The 14,899-nt window shown below is 33.7% G+C and overlaps 1 protein-coding gene across 1 annotated transcript; it reads left to right on the top strand.

Annotated features, from left to right (window-relative positions):
- The first annotated feature begins 12,342 nt into the window (after positions 1–12,342).
- Positions 12,343–13,800, top strand: LOC110601025 (epidermis-specific secreted glycoprotein EP1). Its single transcript, XM_021738000.2, has one exon. The coding sequence runs from the start codon at positions 12,393–12,395 to the stop codon at positions 13,668–13,670; it is 1,278 nt and encodes a 425-aa protein (XP_021593692.1). The 5' UTR covers positions 12,343–12,392; the 3' UTR covers positions 13,671–13,800.
- The last annotated feature ends 1,099 nt before the right edge of the window (positions 13,801–14,899 follow it).

The following is a 14,899-nucleotide window of genomic DNA, read 5'->3' as shown; positions in this document are numbered from 1 at the left end:
ATGGTCAAAACCCTCTAGCGTCGAGTGGCAAAGGACAAAATATCTATTTTTCCTCCACGTTAAGGTGGGATACCATATCAAATAGGTAATGTGGTTTTGTCCGTTAAAATATCAAAATTTTTCACTTTTGTAGATATCTAGTTGATAGAGTTGAGAGAAAAATGTTACACTTGGTTCGATGTGGTTATTTAGGCAAACGAACTGAAAAGCCATTAGAATTTTTCAGCTATTAGAATACAGTTCGGCAATCGAAAGTTTATAAAACCAAAGAACATCCATAAAAAATAGGTCCATAAGGAATCAAAAAAGACCTGTCTTTAATTGCTTCTCAAAGACCATAATAGTATACTCTGCAAAATCAAATCACTCACACGGATGCGTAGAGAAAGAGCAAAGACACAGAAAACCTTTTGAGGAATTTAATAGGTATCATAGAGACAGTCTACATTACGCTCCAAAAGGACAGATAAAGTATCACTAATCAGGTCGACCTCGTTTTTCAGAACCTCCCTCAATGGAACAACAGAGGCTGGGGTACGGATAGGGCTATCGAAAGAGGAGCTAGAGGTAGAACCTTGTTAAGGGAAAGGGAAGAAGTAATCTTGTTCATACCAAGAAAAAAAAAAGAAACAAAAATTATTGTAAGGAGTATAAGTAAAAAAAAAAGTAGTGAACGAGTTTTTCTGAAAACAAAGGATCACAGGAGATAGCAAAAACTGTAACGACCAGGAAATTGGACCGCTACCGACGCTAGAATTCAGATTGACTTAAGGTCGCTAGAACCTGTAGCAAGCCTACTATACATCCTGTGTACGTGATAAAATCCCATATATGATCATACATTATAACAAAAACTTAAACATTTCATGAAACCAAGCTCAATCTGTGCATGTATCATACTGAAAACATAAAACTCATACTAGAGCTCTCATCAAATGCTCTAGTATGGTTAACATCACATGCCTCAAGCTTAGTTCAAACATAAATCATAATTAAAACTTTTACATAAAGACCATGTTAACAGGGATTACAAGGTAAAGAAAACTAGGGCCAAGCACAATACTAATCCATTAAATTTTTACATGTCCACAACTATTCTATTACATTAAACTATACCAGCTACTATGCCGGCTTCCCGAGCTATCTTCGACCCTGCAAACCTGGGGTTAGGAGAAAGGGATAAGCTACAAGAGTCTAGTGAGTAGAATATAAAAATAGTTTAATAAACATATGCTCATATGAAATGCGTCACAACACAAACAATTCACATCAAGATGGACTTGTCACCAGTAACCCTCTACATAATCCAATGTGTCCGGCCCTCAACTGAGCCCCTCAGGACTTTCGCTTAAACATAACATAATATATCCATAATGCCAGGGGTATAGAATGAGCAGCCCTGGTCTTTCTCTTACATCGTGTCAGGGGCGTAGAATGGGCAGCCCTAGTCTTTCCGTATCATATCATATCATATCATAACATCTCGAGGGCTAGTGGGTCATCCAATATCCATCCACATCAACAATAAATTATGCAATGCATCATATTCGTGAATTCTAATGCAACATCCTAATACATATACATGGCATTCGTGATGCATGAACATGCTTAAAAGTTTAGTTATTTTGAAAAGATAGTTCAGTTCTACTCACCTCTGGCTGACGCTTGCCTAACACTGGTGCAGTTACCTCACTGCAGGCCTCTACGGTCTCCTTGGTCCGATCCTACACAAATGGACTCAAATGAGGGACCAAGCATAACTATTACAAGACTCTAAACAACTTCCCAAACCCCCCCCCCTAAAACCTACCAAAACATGCATAGGAAACAAGCAAAGGAAGACTGGGCAGGGGCCTTTCAGCGGCAGGTTCGGCGACCGAAGGTCCCTCACAGATCCGAAAGTCAGGGACTTTTGGGGGCAGGTTCAGCGGCCTAAACTCCATACAGATCCGAAAGTCAGGGACTTTCAGGAGCGGGTTCGGCGGTGAAACCCCTTCACAGATCCGAAAGTCCATGCTTTCAGGGGCAGGTTAGGCGGCCAAAAGGCTGCCTCCCATACAGGGTCGATGGCCGAACCTGGGTTCTCCAACTAGGTAGAACCCGATTCTGCCCTATGCATTCAGCCACCCAAAACTCTCAAATCCTCACACCCAACTCATCAAAACATGCATACTCACTCATCAAGCATAAGGGCACAAAAACTAGCCTAAATCCCAAAGAAACAACCATAAAAACTCATAAGAGCAAACTTTTATCAACAAAACTAACACAACTCAAAAACTATAGATCTACCCATTTTATGCATTTTTAGCCTTTTACCCCTTCTTAAAACTCATTTAAAACATAAGGAAAGCAATGATGTAGGCTTACCTCTTAGAGATCTAGGAGTGACAGCAACCCCAACGTGGATGTAACGACCCGAAAACCGGACCGCTACCGGCGCTAGGAATCCAGATCGGCATAAGGCCGCCGGGACCCGTAGCAAGCCTAACATGCATCCTGTACACCTGTTAATCCCATACATGACCATACATATACATAAAAACTTTAAACTTTTCCTTTCATTTTCCAAGCTTAACCTGTGCATGCACAAAAGCTGTAACATAAAACCCCTTACTGGAGCCCTCATCAAATGCTCCAGTTGGGTCAACATATCATACATTAAGCTTGGTTTGCATAATCATCATCATTTAAACATTAACATACTATCATGTATCAAAAGGATTAACCATACATAACTAGGGCAAAGCACAACTCTAACCAAGACATGCCATTACATATCCTTACATTACAATACATGCTCTTACATCATTACATGATTTTACATTACATCATGTCCACTACTATCCTATTACAAAATATAACCATAGCCATAACCTGCTGAACTTCTGAACTAACTCTGTCCCTACAAACCTGGGGTTAGGAGAGAGGGGTGAGCTATAAAGCCCAGTGAGCAGAACAGTGAAAACAACTCATAAAAATATGCCATCATGGAATGCATCACATCACAAACAATACACATTAAGGATGAACTTGTCACCACTAGCCCTCCACAATCTCATATCATAACTCGTCCAACTATGCCAGGGGCGATACGGCCTCACTTGGTCTTCTCTTACATAGCTCATATCATAACACGTCCGACTATACCAGGGGCGATACAGCCTCACCTGGTCTTCTCTTGCATAGCTCATATCATAACATATTGCCAAGGGCAATACAGCCACGTCTGGCCTATCTATCTCATGTCATATCATATCATATCGTACCGTACAGAGAGCTAGAGGATCATTCAATATTCATCCACATCATCATCATCATATTATGCAATGCATCATATTCGTGAATTCTAATGTAAACAACCTATTACATAACATGGTATTCATGATGCATGAGTATGCTTAAAACATTTGATTTATATTTTTAAACATAAGGTTCAGTTCCACTCACCTCTGGCTGACGCTTACTAACTCTGAAGCAGCTAACTCACTGCCGAACACCTCAGTTCCTCAGGTCCGTTCCTACACAGGTGGACTCAAATGAGGGACCAAACATACTCTAATAGGACTCTAAACATTTCCCCGAAAATCCCCTAAAACATCATAAAACAACCATAGAAATCATGCAAAAGAAGGCTGAACAGGGCACTTTCGGCGGCAGGTTCCGCGGCCGAAAGTCCCTCCAGAGCCGAAACTCAGCCACTTTCGGCGACACCTTCGGCTGCCGAAAGTGGTTCCAGAGCCGAAACTCGTGCATGTTCGGCGGCACCTTCAGCGGCCGAAACTCCCCTCCAGAGCCGAAAGTCCAACTTTCGAGGGCAGGGTTCGGCAGCCAAAACAAGCCACCACAGGCAGGTTCGGCGGCCGAACCTGAGTTCTTCCCGAAGGGCAGAACTCAGCCTCCTCATGCACAAACAGCCTCCAAACCTTCCAAAACAACTGAAAACCTCACATGCTCTCTCCCAAACATGCATACACACTCCCTCATGCAAATAGGGCATAAACTAGCTTAAACCTCCCAACAAAACATCATATAAACATACATTGAGCATAAACCCACATAAACCTAAACATGCACATCTACCCTCACACAAGCATCAAAACTTCTTAAAACTTGCTTAAAACAAAGAAAAAGGCGTGGATCTACACTTACCTCTTGAAGATCGAGGGTTGGTGCGATCCCTAACTTGGAGATGGGAGAAAACAACTCTTTGGGTCTCCAAGCTCCCAAAACTTGATCTTGAGCTCACAACTTCAAAACCCAAGCTAAAACTTGTTAAAACTTGAAAGATTTGAAGAAAGAACATGAAATCGACCAAAGGAGAACATGAACTCACCTTAGCTCAAAAATGGAGAGAAAACTCGCCCACTTTCGGTCTGAGGGGCCTTTTATAGGTGGCCGGTCAACCACCTTCGGCGGCCTAACGTGCCCCCTAAACTATCCCATGTTCAGCAGCCGAACTTGAGATTCGGCGGCCGAACCTGGTTTCTGCCCTCAAAGCCTTCGGAGGCCTAAAGCACTTCCGAAACAGCCCCATGTTCGGCGGCCGAACCTGGGTCCTTCCTCCTTGGCCTATTCTTTTCAAAACTCATTTCTTTTTCATTTAAAACCATAAAATCATGTGAAAACATTTTAAAAAACACACTTTACCTTTCTAGAAGACTCTGGCATCTTCAGAATTCCAGATTTCAACGGAGATTCCGCCCGAAGGTAGGGATTCCGATGCCGGAATCTAGCCGGGTATTACAGTGGAGATGAGTTCAAACGGTCTCCAGAGGTCTCCAAGGTTCAAAACTCATATTTAAGCTCAAATCTTCAAAAACGAGGGAAAACTCATGAATATTTTGAAGGATTTGAAGGAAAAATAACAAAATCAATAATGAGAGGGCAAGAACTCACCTTTGCCCGAAAATGGAGAGAGAAACTCTCTCATTTTCGGACTGGAGGCCTCTTATAGATGGCTGGCCAGACCACCTTCAGGGGCCGAAAGGAGAGCTCCCGCGGCAGCACCATGTTCGGCGGCCGAGCATGAAGGTTCAACGGCCGAACCTGATTTTTCCCCTCCAAAGCATTTTTCTTCAAAAAATCTTTTCTTTCTTCTTAAAATTCTTTAATACAAAAACAAAAAGTAAAACCATAAAATTCATTTTGTGAAAAACTTATTTTACCCTTCTAAGAGGTTCCGACATCCGAGATTCCGGATTCCAATGGGGATTCCGTCAAAAGGTTGGAATTCCGACGTCGGAGTCTAGCCGGGTATTACAAAAACGATATTTGGGAAAGAATAAGGGCTTTTATAAGACGATTTTGATGCCAGATTTTAAATACGACATGATAAGCAGTGCGATCATCATTGAGGGGCTAAATGGACGAAATGGCGTGAGCAGCAAAAACCAATCTCAGGAGGCCACGTGCCCCAGACCTTGAGAACAACTATCTCCTTCGAATCTTAAGAGTCGAATACAAACGGGGATCTTTGATGCTACATAACAATCGCTTAAAATAAGTCATGAGCTATTACCACGAGACTGGAATACGTAACAATGATATGATAAGTGAGAAACATGGTCCAGCGCAAAGAATGGAAGATCCGAATGCCCTAAACACCTGATTCATCATCCAAGACTCACCCTTCCCTCGACAGGGCGAGACTTAATACAAAGTTACCAATAAACAGAAACAGTGCACCGTATTCCCATTACGTCTGTTATCGCAAAATTTCTCACTCATTAGCAAACAATATCTCTTATTAAGTAGTCGGTCACATCATCGTCAATTTATCAAAAAATATCAAGTTTATCCCTACGTTCTTATAATATAAAAAAAAAGAATCACAAAGATAAATATTTACTATTTTATAATATTATTTAATTTTTAAGCAATCTATTATATTTTCTCTATTTTTTCAGTATATTAACTTAATCATTAGTTAGAGTGGCTGCCATAGTAATCATAGTATAGTTTCATTTAATTTCATTTAAAATTAATTTTTTATTCAATTTATTAGAACATTTTGATTTAAAATTAAATTTATCTTTTTTAAAAAAATTATTAGTTTTTCAACTTTAATACTAGAATATTAATTTATATTTTGATATTAAAATTTAATTTTTATTTTTATTATATTGATTATAATAATAAATAATTTTAATATCAAAATGTAATATTAATATTTTACTATTGAAAATTTAAAATCGGTATTTTGATATTTTAAATTAAAAATGGGTAAATTGATCTAAATCAAAATATTTTTATAATTCGGGTAAAAAAAATTTAAATGTATAAAATTAAATATAATCATTAAAATTTGAGGGGGAAAAAATTTGAGATTGCTTTTTATTTTTTTTTTTTCAAAAAAAAAAAAAAAAGAATAGGTTAAAACCATCTTTCCAGGACAGATAATGCATTCTCGAGGATAAGGATGCATGAAAATCCTTTAGCCGCCTCCGCCAATAATTTGGGGATAAGACATTAAGATGGCCCCACCACAATGTGTCCCTGAGGAAAATCTTTATATGAATATGACTGCCACCTCACCAGCTGAGTTTTCATATTCAATTAGTAATAATAAATTATATTTATAATTTATGGAAAAATAAAATTTAATACATTTAATTTATTTTAAATTATTATATATATATATGTTATAATAGCTTAAATGGAGTATGAATTTTGACAGTTAACCCAAAATTTTGTTAATTATTTTTTTATTAATTTTATAGTTAAAAATTTTATTATTTAATTTTTTTTAAAATAAAGCTGATTGTATTATTAAAATTTTATTAAATAATGAAAGATATCATTTCAAGGAGAGAGATAAATTATGTAGGTAAAATATGAGTAGTTAGTAAGGATGAGCATTCGGTCGGTTCGGTTCAAAATCAAACCGAACCGAAATAACTAAAAATCGAATTGCAGTATTTTACATAAATCGAACCGAACCGAATAAGAGAGATAACTGAATCAAACCGATTTGGTTCAGTTCGATTCGGTTCAGTCGGTTCGATCCGTTAAACCGATTTTCAAACTTTTCATTATTCTTTTTACTCTTTTTAGATTGATTTTTAGTGTTCTAAAATTAAATCTAAAAAGAGTAAAAAGAACAATCACAGCACACAAATTCAACACACAAATTCAACAATCAACAGCAAATAACACTTGCCAAAATAACACTTACTGACTGAGGGCTGTGGAATAAGCACTTGCCGACTGTCCGACGACGCGTGGAGAGCCGATAGAGTACAACGACCGATGCCGATGGTGAATCAGTTCAGTTGAGAGGAGAGTGGAGGCACAGGTGCGAGAATCTCGCGGCGAGATGAGAGATGGAGCAGAGCATAGAGATGAGAGATTGTTGACTGCCCGACGACGCGTGGAGAGCCGATAGAGAGCAACGGCCGACGCCGATGGTGAATCAGTCCAATCGAGAGGAGAGTGGAGGCACAGGCGCGAGAATCTCGTGGCGAGATGAGAGATGGAGCAGAGCACAGAGAGAGAGATGGAGCAGATGGAGATGAGAGATGGAGCAGATGGAGCAGAGCATAGAGATGAGAGGAGCCTTGGTGGCACGCACGAAGAGATAGAAATTTGTTTTAGATTTAGGGCAGGGAAGGGAAGGGAAGGGAAATAGGGAATTAGGGAATAGGAAACTATTAAAACGACGTAGTATAGTTGATTTCGGTTCGGTTCGGTCTAATCGAAAATTTTACGTCTAAAACCGAACCGAACCGAAATCACCGATTTTTTAAAAATTTCAAACCGAACCGAACCGGAAAAAAAATAAAACCGAACCAAAATTTTGAAATTAATCGGTTCGGTCGGTTATTTCGGTTTAAACCGAATACTGCTCACCCCTAGTAGTTAGAGTATTATTATTACGAATCTATTTAACAGAAATATCAGTTTTAGAGTATAACAAAAATAAATAATCATTCAAAATCAAGCCCAGATAATTTAGGAAAAATATTGCTCAATTGTCTATCTAAACCCCCATAATTTGATAAAGATATTCCTACTTTTTTCTCATCTCTCGAGTATAAATTATTAAGGTCTACCAAACAAAACCACATAAGAGAGTTTCTATGAAATAAAATTCGAATAAGGTTCAATAACTTACCTTGTTATTGCGATTTTAGAAACTTATAATAACTAGTAAACTGTCATTAAACATTACCTTCTGAAACAACCGAATCAATAAAATTTGAAGAAAAATCAACTACAGAAATAAACACACGACTCTTACATATCAACGAAAGATCTCCTCCCAATTCTTGTTTATTAACTGAGAAATAATCATCAAAATGTAAAAATTTATGAAAAAATTTCATAAGAGAACTAAGAGTTTTTATTTCTATCAAAAATAAAATGTTTGATTTGTAACTAGTAACCAAATCCTTCGATATATTAACTGTTCGAGGATTACCGCTATAAATTTACCAAAAAAATTTATATATTCTCAAAATTAATTAGATTGTATGTGAAAAATATATCTGTCATATAAAAATTATAAGTGACGATCGAAATATTTATATAACCCTTAATAGGAATAATAATATTTTCTTTTTTATCGATAGTCAATTGATGTAGATCGTCTTCCATAGAAAAAGAAAAAATATAAATGAAATTTAAGGAGAAAGAAAAGGTGAGAGTATCGACTCAGATGAGAAATTTAATAATAATAATATTTAAAAATTAAATAATAACTTTTTAATTTTATTATTTAATTTTATAATTTTAAAAAAATTATTAATTAATTTATGTATTTTTAAAAATTTAAAAATTAATTTATGCAGATATTTTAAATTTTTTGTAAAATTTTAATAATTAAAATTAATAAAAAAATTAATTAATAGATTTTTTAGTAATTTTTTTTATATTATAAAATTAAATAATAATTGTTTTAAAAAATATTAATTGTCAAATAGTATTAATAAACGTACGGTTTTTTGTACGACAAAAGACAGAGAGTTTATGAGGATCAGACGGTGGTCTCCATGTCCAGTTTAGAGATGTCAGGCGGTCAGGTTTTTATGGGTACCCGATCCGCCCAAATCCTATTAAGACAGATTTGGATTTTTACAAAACAGATTTGGACGGATTCGGATTTGAAAAATTTTACCCGTTTCGGATTCGGGTAGGGTTCGGGGTTAGGTGATCGTATACCCATTACCCAAACCCGATTACCTATATTAACAAAACTAACCCTAATTTCCTTTTTCATTTTACTCTTTCTTTCCTCTCTCCGTTGGCGCGCCTCTCTCCCTCGCTTCCCTTTTCTCTCTTCGTCGACGCCTCTCCCCCACTTCATGACGACTGCCGGCAGCCCAATCGGCACCGGCAACGTCTCCTTTCTCTCCTCGATAAATCTTCTCTCTTTACAGTGCGATATCTCCTTCTCTCTCTCCAGTCGGCGACATCTCCCACTTCCCAGACAAGGCCTCTCTCCCCCACTTCACTGACGAGTGTCGACAGTTGGCACCGGCGACGTCTCCTTTCTCTCCCCAGTCGACAATGACGATAAATCTTCTCTCTCCCCAGTTAGTGATATCTCCTTCTCTCTCCAGCGGCGGCATCTCCCACTTCCCAGTCGGAGACAACTCTTCCCTCTCCCCGGTCGGCATCGGCGATATCTCCTTCTCTCTTCCGGTCGGTGACATGTACTCTTTTCAATTGACGCTTCTTTCCCCCACTTCACTTATGCTGGACCCTTGCCTCTCCCCAATTGTTGTCGGCGACATCTCCTTTAACTGGAACTTTCTTCAGGTTTGCAATCAAATTTTTTGACTGGAACTTTCTACTGTTGGGTTTGTTGAGTTTGCTGAGTTGCTGTTTCTTGTCATTGAACATTTCTCCTTCTAGTTTATTTGGTAATTTTTATCATTGAATTGATTATTTAGATACTTTTAAAAAATTTAATTATTTGCTATTTGATTAATGTAATACTGTTGATTTTTAGAATTTATGAACAATTAATTTGATTATCTGGTTATAAATTATTATTTGCTGGGTTGTTGAGTTGTTGTTCTTGTCATTGAACATTTCTCTTGTCATTGAATTAAATTTAAAAAATCGGATTCCGGTATTATACAGGTATTATTAAATGGATTTGGGACGGGTTCAGATAATAAAATTAAAATATTAAATGGATTTAAAACGGATTCAAAAATTATATATATAATCGGATTGGATACTCTCAATTTTGCAGGTACCTTACCCGTTTACATCCCTAGTCCAATTGTCCACGTACAGTGATGCTTGTTTTCTTTGGTCAACGAAGACTGCCCTCTTTGTTTGACCAAATTTATGTCGAAATTTATTATTTATAAGTTTTATTTTACTTTAAAAATTTTAAAAATAAAAACTTCAATAATAGCATTTTATAGTAAAAATTATTTAATTTTAATAAAATAATATATGCTGAGGTATATTAAAAATTGTAAATCAAATTTATTATTTTAATTATATAATAATTATTTATTCATGTAAAAATAAAATAAAATTTACATTTTTGAGGAGGAATGAAGTATTTTTTATTTTGGTGAATTACTGCTTCTCGTTTTTTATTCTATCCATTGTGTGCTTTACAACCCTGGTCGATGCATCGTCGGCCGTTTATAACGGAACAAGTCAACTACTGAGTTCTAAAATTTTATTTTTATTCTTTTATTATTTGTGGTTTCATGTTCAATTTATTAATAATTTTTCCCAATTATTATTTTACTAAATTTGTAAATTGACCTTAAAATATTTTAAATTTTCAATTTAATATTTTATTAATAAAAAAGTTAAAATATTAACTCATATTTTTCTAAATAATAAATTTATTTAGATTTATATGTGGCTAAAAGCTTAAGAACAAAATTGAGCTCTCTCCCTGATAAAAATATATAAACTTATTTACATATTATTAAAAGAAAAAAGTACTATTTAATTTTATTAATTAATTTTTTAATTTTAAAAAATATGTTAAAATATTTTTAAAATATATTAATTAGTCTCTTATTAAGTATTTATTAAAATATTTAAAATAATAAAAATTAATTAGTAAATATATTTATAAAATTGAAATATCAATTATTAAATTTTTTTATACTATATAAATTAAATAATAAAATAATTAATTATTAAAAATAATAAAATAAAAATTTATAGATATTTTAATATATTTTTTAAAATTAAAAGACTAATTAATAAATTTTTTTATTATATTAAAATTAAATAATAAATTTTTTTTATTAAAATTAATTTATGCTAAAAAAATTAACTTTTTTATTCATGATTATATATATAAGTGTAAACATTATTTTTTTTCTAATTGCATCTGTGTCAATTGCCATTTTTTTAATTAAAAATTTTACTTTTTAATATATTTTAAGTTTAATCACTCAAACTTTTATTTTTTTTTTATCAAATTAAAAAGTCACCATTATCTACCATCACAATACTGATTTTCAATGAGCGACCACTGCTTGTTCGTCAGCTGCTCAGCAATATAAGAGTAAGCATTCCGTGAATTCAACTGAATTAAGTGAAAAATCAAATTTTAGTATAGTAAAAGTTGAATTAAAATAATTTTAAATGAAAATTAATTTATATTGAATTGATTTAATTTTATTTAATTTAATCGATTAAATTTTTTAATATATTATTTTTAATATTTTAAAATTTAATTAAAATATTTTAATTTTAATTATGATTTAATTTTTTTAAATCATTAAAAGTAATATATTATTATTTATTAATAAGTTCAGTTAAATTTTATTAATTTTTTATGAAAATTAAATTAAATTGAAATAATTAAAATTTTTAAAATAAAATTGAAAAAGTAAAAATTAAATTTAATTAATGTTTTTATTTAAATTGAATACTATTGGCTCGCCATGCTAGCTGGTTGGCAATTTGTCCAATTGCATTGGTCCAGGTGGTTGTGTCTCATTAATGATGAGAAAGGGAGGGGTTGGTGCAAGTGGGAGCGAGGAGAAAAGAGAGGGGATAATTATAATTTTTTATATATAATAAAAATAATAACTAATTAATATTAAATTACAATTAACAGAGACAGGAGAAAAATAATACTTTGTTCTTATTCATCATGCAACAGCAATAATTAAATATTTTACTAATATTTAAATTAAAATAAATGAATTTAAATAATTAAACAAAAAAATTCAAAATTTAGACAAAAGAATTACTCAGCCGGATTTTCTTTTTTTCCGGAAATATGAGAAATCTATGATATAAAATTAAATGAAGCCCACCACCGTCCCACCACGTTCAACTTGCAAGTCAATTTGACCGGCTAAAACCTCCTCCTCCATTTCTCCTATAAAAGGGTACATCTCTACCTTGATTTTATATACCAACCAAACCCAAAAACTAGCAAGCAAACCAAAATGTTTTCTCTTCACCAACTATTGCTCTCTCTTTGCTTATCCTTCGCCATCGCTCAAGCCTCTGTTCCTCCTTCTGCAACCTTCAAGTATGTTAATGAAGGTGAATTTGGGGATTATGTTGTGGAGTATGGTCCCGATTACCGAGTCTTAGACCCGTTTGCCCAGCCCTTTCAACTTTGCTTTTATAACACCACTCCTAATGCATATACTCTTGCTCTGCGCATGGGTACAGTGAGTTCTAGGTCACTTATGCGTTGGGTCTGGGAAGCCAACCGTGGCAACCCAGTTGGTGAAAATGCCACCCTCACATTTGGAACTGATGGAAACCTTGTTTTGGCCGATGCTGATGGCCGGATTGCTTGGCAAACCAACACTGCCAATAAAGGCGTTGTTGGGTTCAAGTTACTCTCAAATGGTAACATGGTTCTTCATGACTCTAAGGGTCGGTTTATATGGCAGAGTTTTGATCACCCAACTGATACCATTTTAGTGGGTCAATCTCTAAAGCTAGGGGCTGCAACCAAGCTTGTGAGTCGTGCTTCTTACGAACAGAACGCCAATGGTGCTTATAGTTTGGTCATGGAGGACAAGACCTTAGTCATGTACTACAAATCTCCAAATTCCCCAAAATCTTTGCTTTACTTCTCATTTTCTGAACTTTTAAGTGTATTGGAGGGCCCTTTGAATAATGTAACATTTACCTCAGGTTTATCTTTAGAATACCAGGGTCCTACGTCCTCTTCCGGTGGAACTCTCACTCTTAGAAGGCCTAAATACAACACTACATTGTCTTATCTTCGGTTGGAAATAGATGGAAACCTTAGAATACTCACTTACGAAGATAATGCAGATTGGAGTGCATGGCAAGTGACCTATACTTTGTTTTCCAAAGACTCTTGGGAAACACAATGCCAATTACCAGAAAAGTGTGGTAACTTTGGGCTATGCCAAGATGATCAGTGTATTGCTTGTCCATCACCAAAAGGCTTGCTGGGCTGGAGCAAGAATTGTCAGGCACCAAAGCTGTCTTCATGTGGAGTGAAAGATTTTTACTACTATAAACTAGAAGGGGTTGATCATTTCAATTCCAAGTACACAAATGGAGATGGACCGATGAAGCAGAATGCTTGTAGCAGCAAATGCAGCAAGGATTGCAAGTGCTTGGCTTATTTTTACCACACACAGTCATCTAAATGCTGGATTGCCTACGATCTCAAAACCTTAACAAAAGTTGATAATTCTACACATTTGGCATTCATTAAGACGCCAAATAAGTGATTTTCGAGGTGGGTATTTTCAGCTTGGATTGAAGATTTTATAAGCAAGTATTAACAATAAAGGAAATGAAAAGGAAGAATGTAATGGCAAAATTTTTCACTCGGTAATAAATGGTATCTCTTATCAAACAGTTGTTTATATTATCATCAATTTATTAAAAAATATCAAGTTTATTCTTACATTTTTATAATATAAAAAAATTTATAAAAATAAATATTCGTTATTTTATAATATTATTTAATTTTTAAATAATTTATTATATTTTTTCTATTTTTTAATATATTAATTTAATCGTTAGTTAAAGGGGTTGTCGCAGCAATCACAGTACAGCTTCGTCTAATTTCATTTAAAATTAATTTTTTTATTCAATTTATTAGAACATTTTAATTTAGAATTAAATTTATATTTTTCTAAAAAAATATTAATTTTTCAACTTTAATACTAGAATATTAATTTATATTTTGATATTAAAATTTATTTTTTATTTTTATTATATTGATTATAATAATAAATAATTTTAATATCAAAATGTTAATATTAATATTTTACTATTGAAAATTTAAAATCGGTATTTTGATATTTTAAATTAAAAGTGGGTAAATTGATCTAAATCAAAATATTTCTATAATTCGGGTAAAAAAAAATTAAATGTATAAAATTAAATATAATCATTAAAATTTGAGGGGAAAAAAATTTGAGATTGCTTTTTATTTTTATTTTTTCAAAAAAAAAAAAAAAAGAATAGGTCAAAACCATCTTTCCAGGACAGATAATGCATTCTCGAGGATAAGGATGCATGAAAATCCTTCAGCGGCCTCCGCCAATAATTTGGGAATGAGACATTAAGGTGGCCCCACCACAATGTGTCCCTGAGGAAAATCTTTATATGAATATGACTGCCACCTCACCAGCTGAGTTTTCACATCATATTCAATTAGTAATAATAAATTATATTTATAATTTATGAAAAAATAAAATTTAATACATTTAATTTATTTTAAATTATTATTATATATATATGTTATAATAGCTTAAATGGAGTATGAATTTTGACGGTTAACCCAAAATTTTGTTAATTACTTTTTTATTAATTTTACAGTTAAAAATTTTATTATTTAATTTTTTTTAAATAAAACTGATTATATTATTAAAATTTTATCAAATAAATAGAGATATCATTTTAAATATAGAGATAATTATACCTAATAAATTCTGTATTATACCTAATA

The sequence above is a fragment of the Manihot esculenta genome, chromosome 15, assembly GCF_001659605.2.
Source record: "Manihot esculenta cultivar AM560-2 chromosome 15, M.esculenta_v8, whole genome shotgun sequence".
NCBI lineage: Eukaryota > Viridiplantae > Streptophyta > Magnoliopsida > Malpighiales > Euphorbiaceae > Manihot > Manihot esculenta.
Note: the sequence above shows the minus strand (reverse complement) of the source record. Positions and strands in the feature narration are given on the sequence as shown.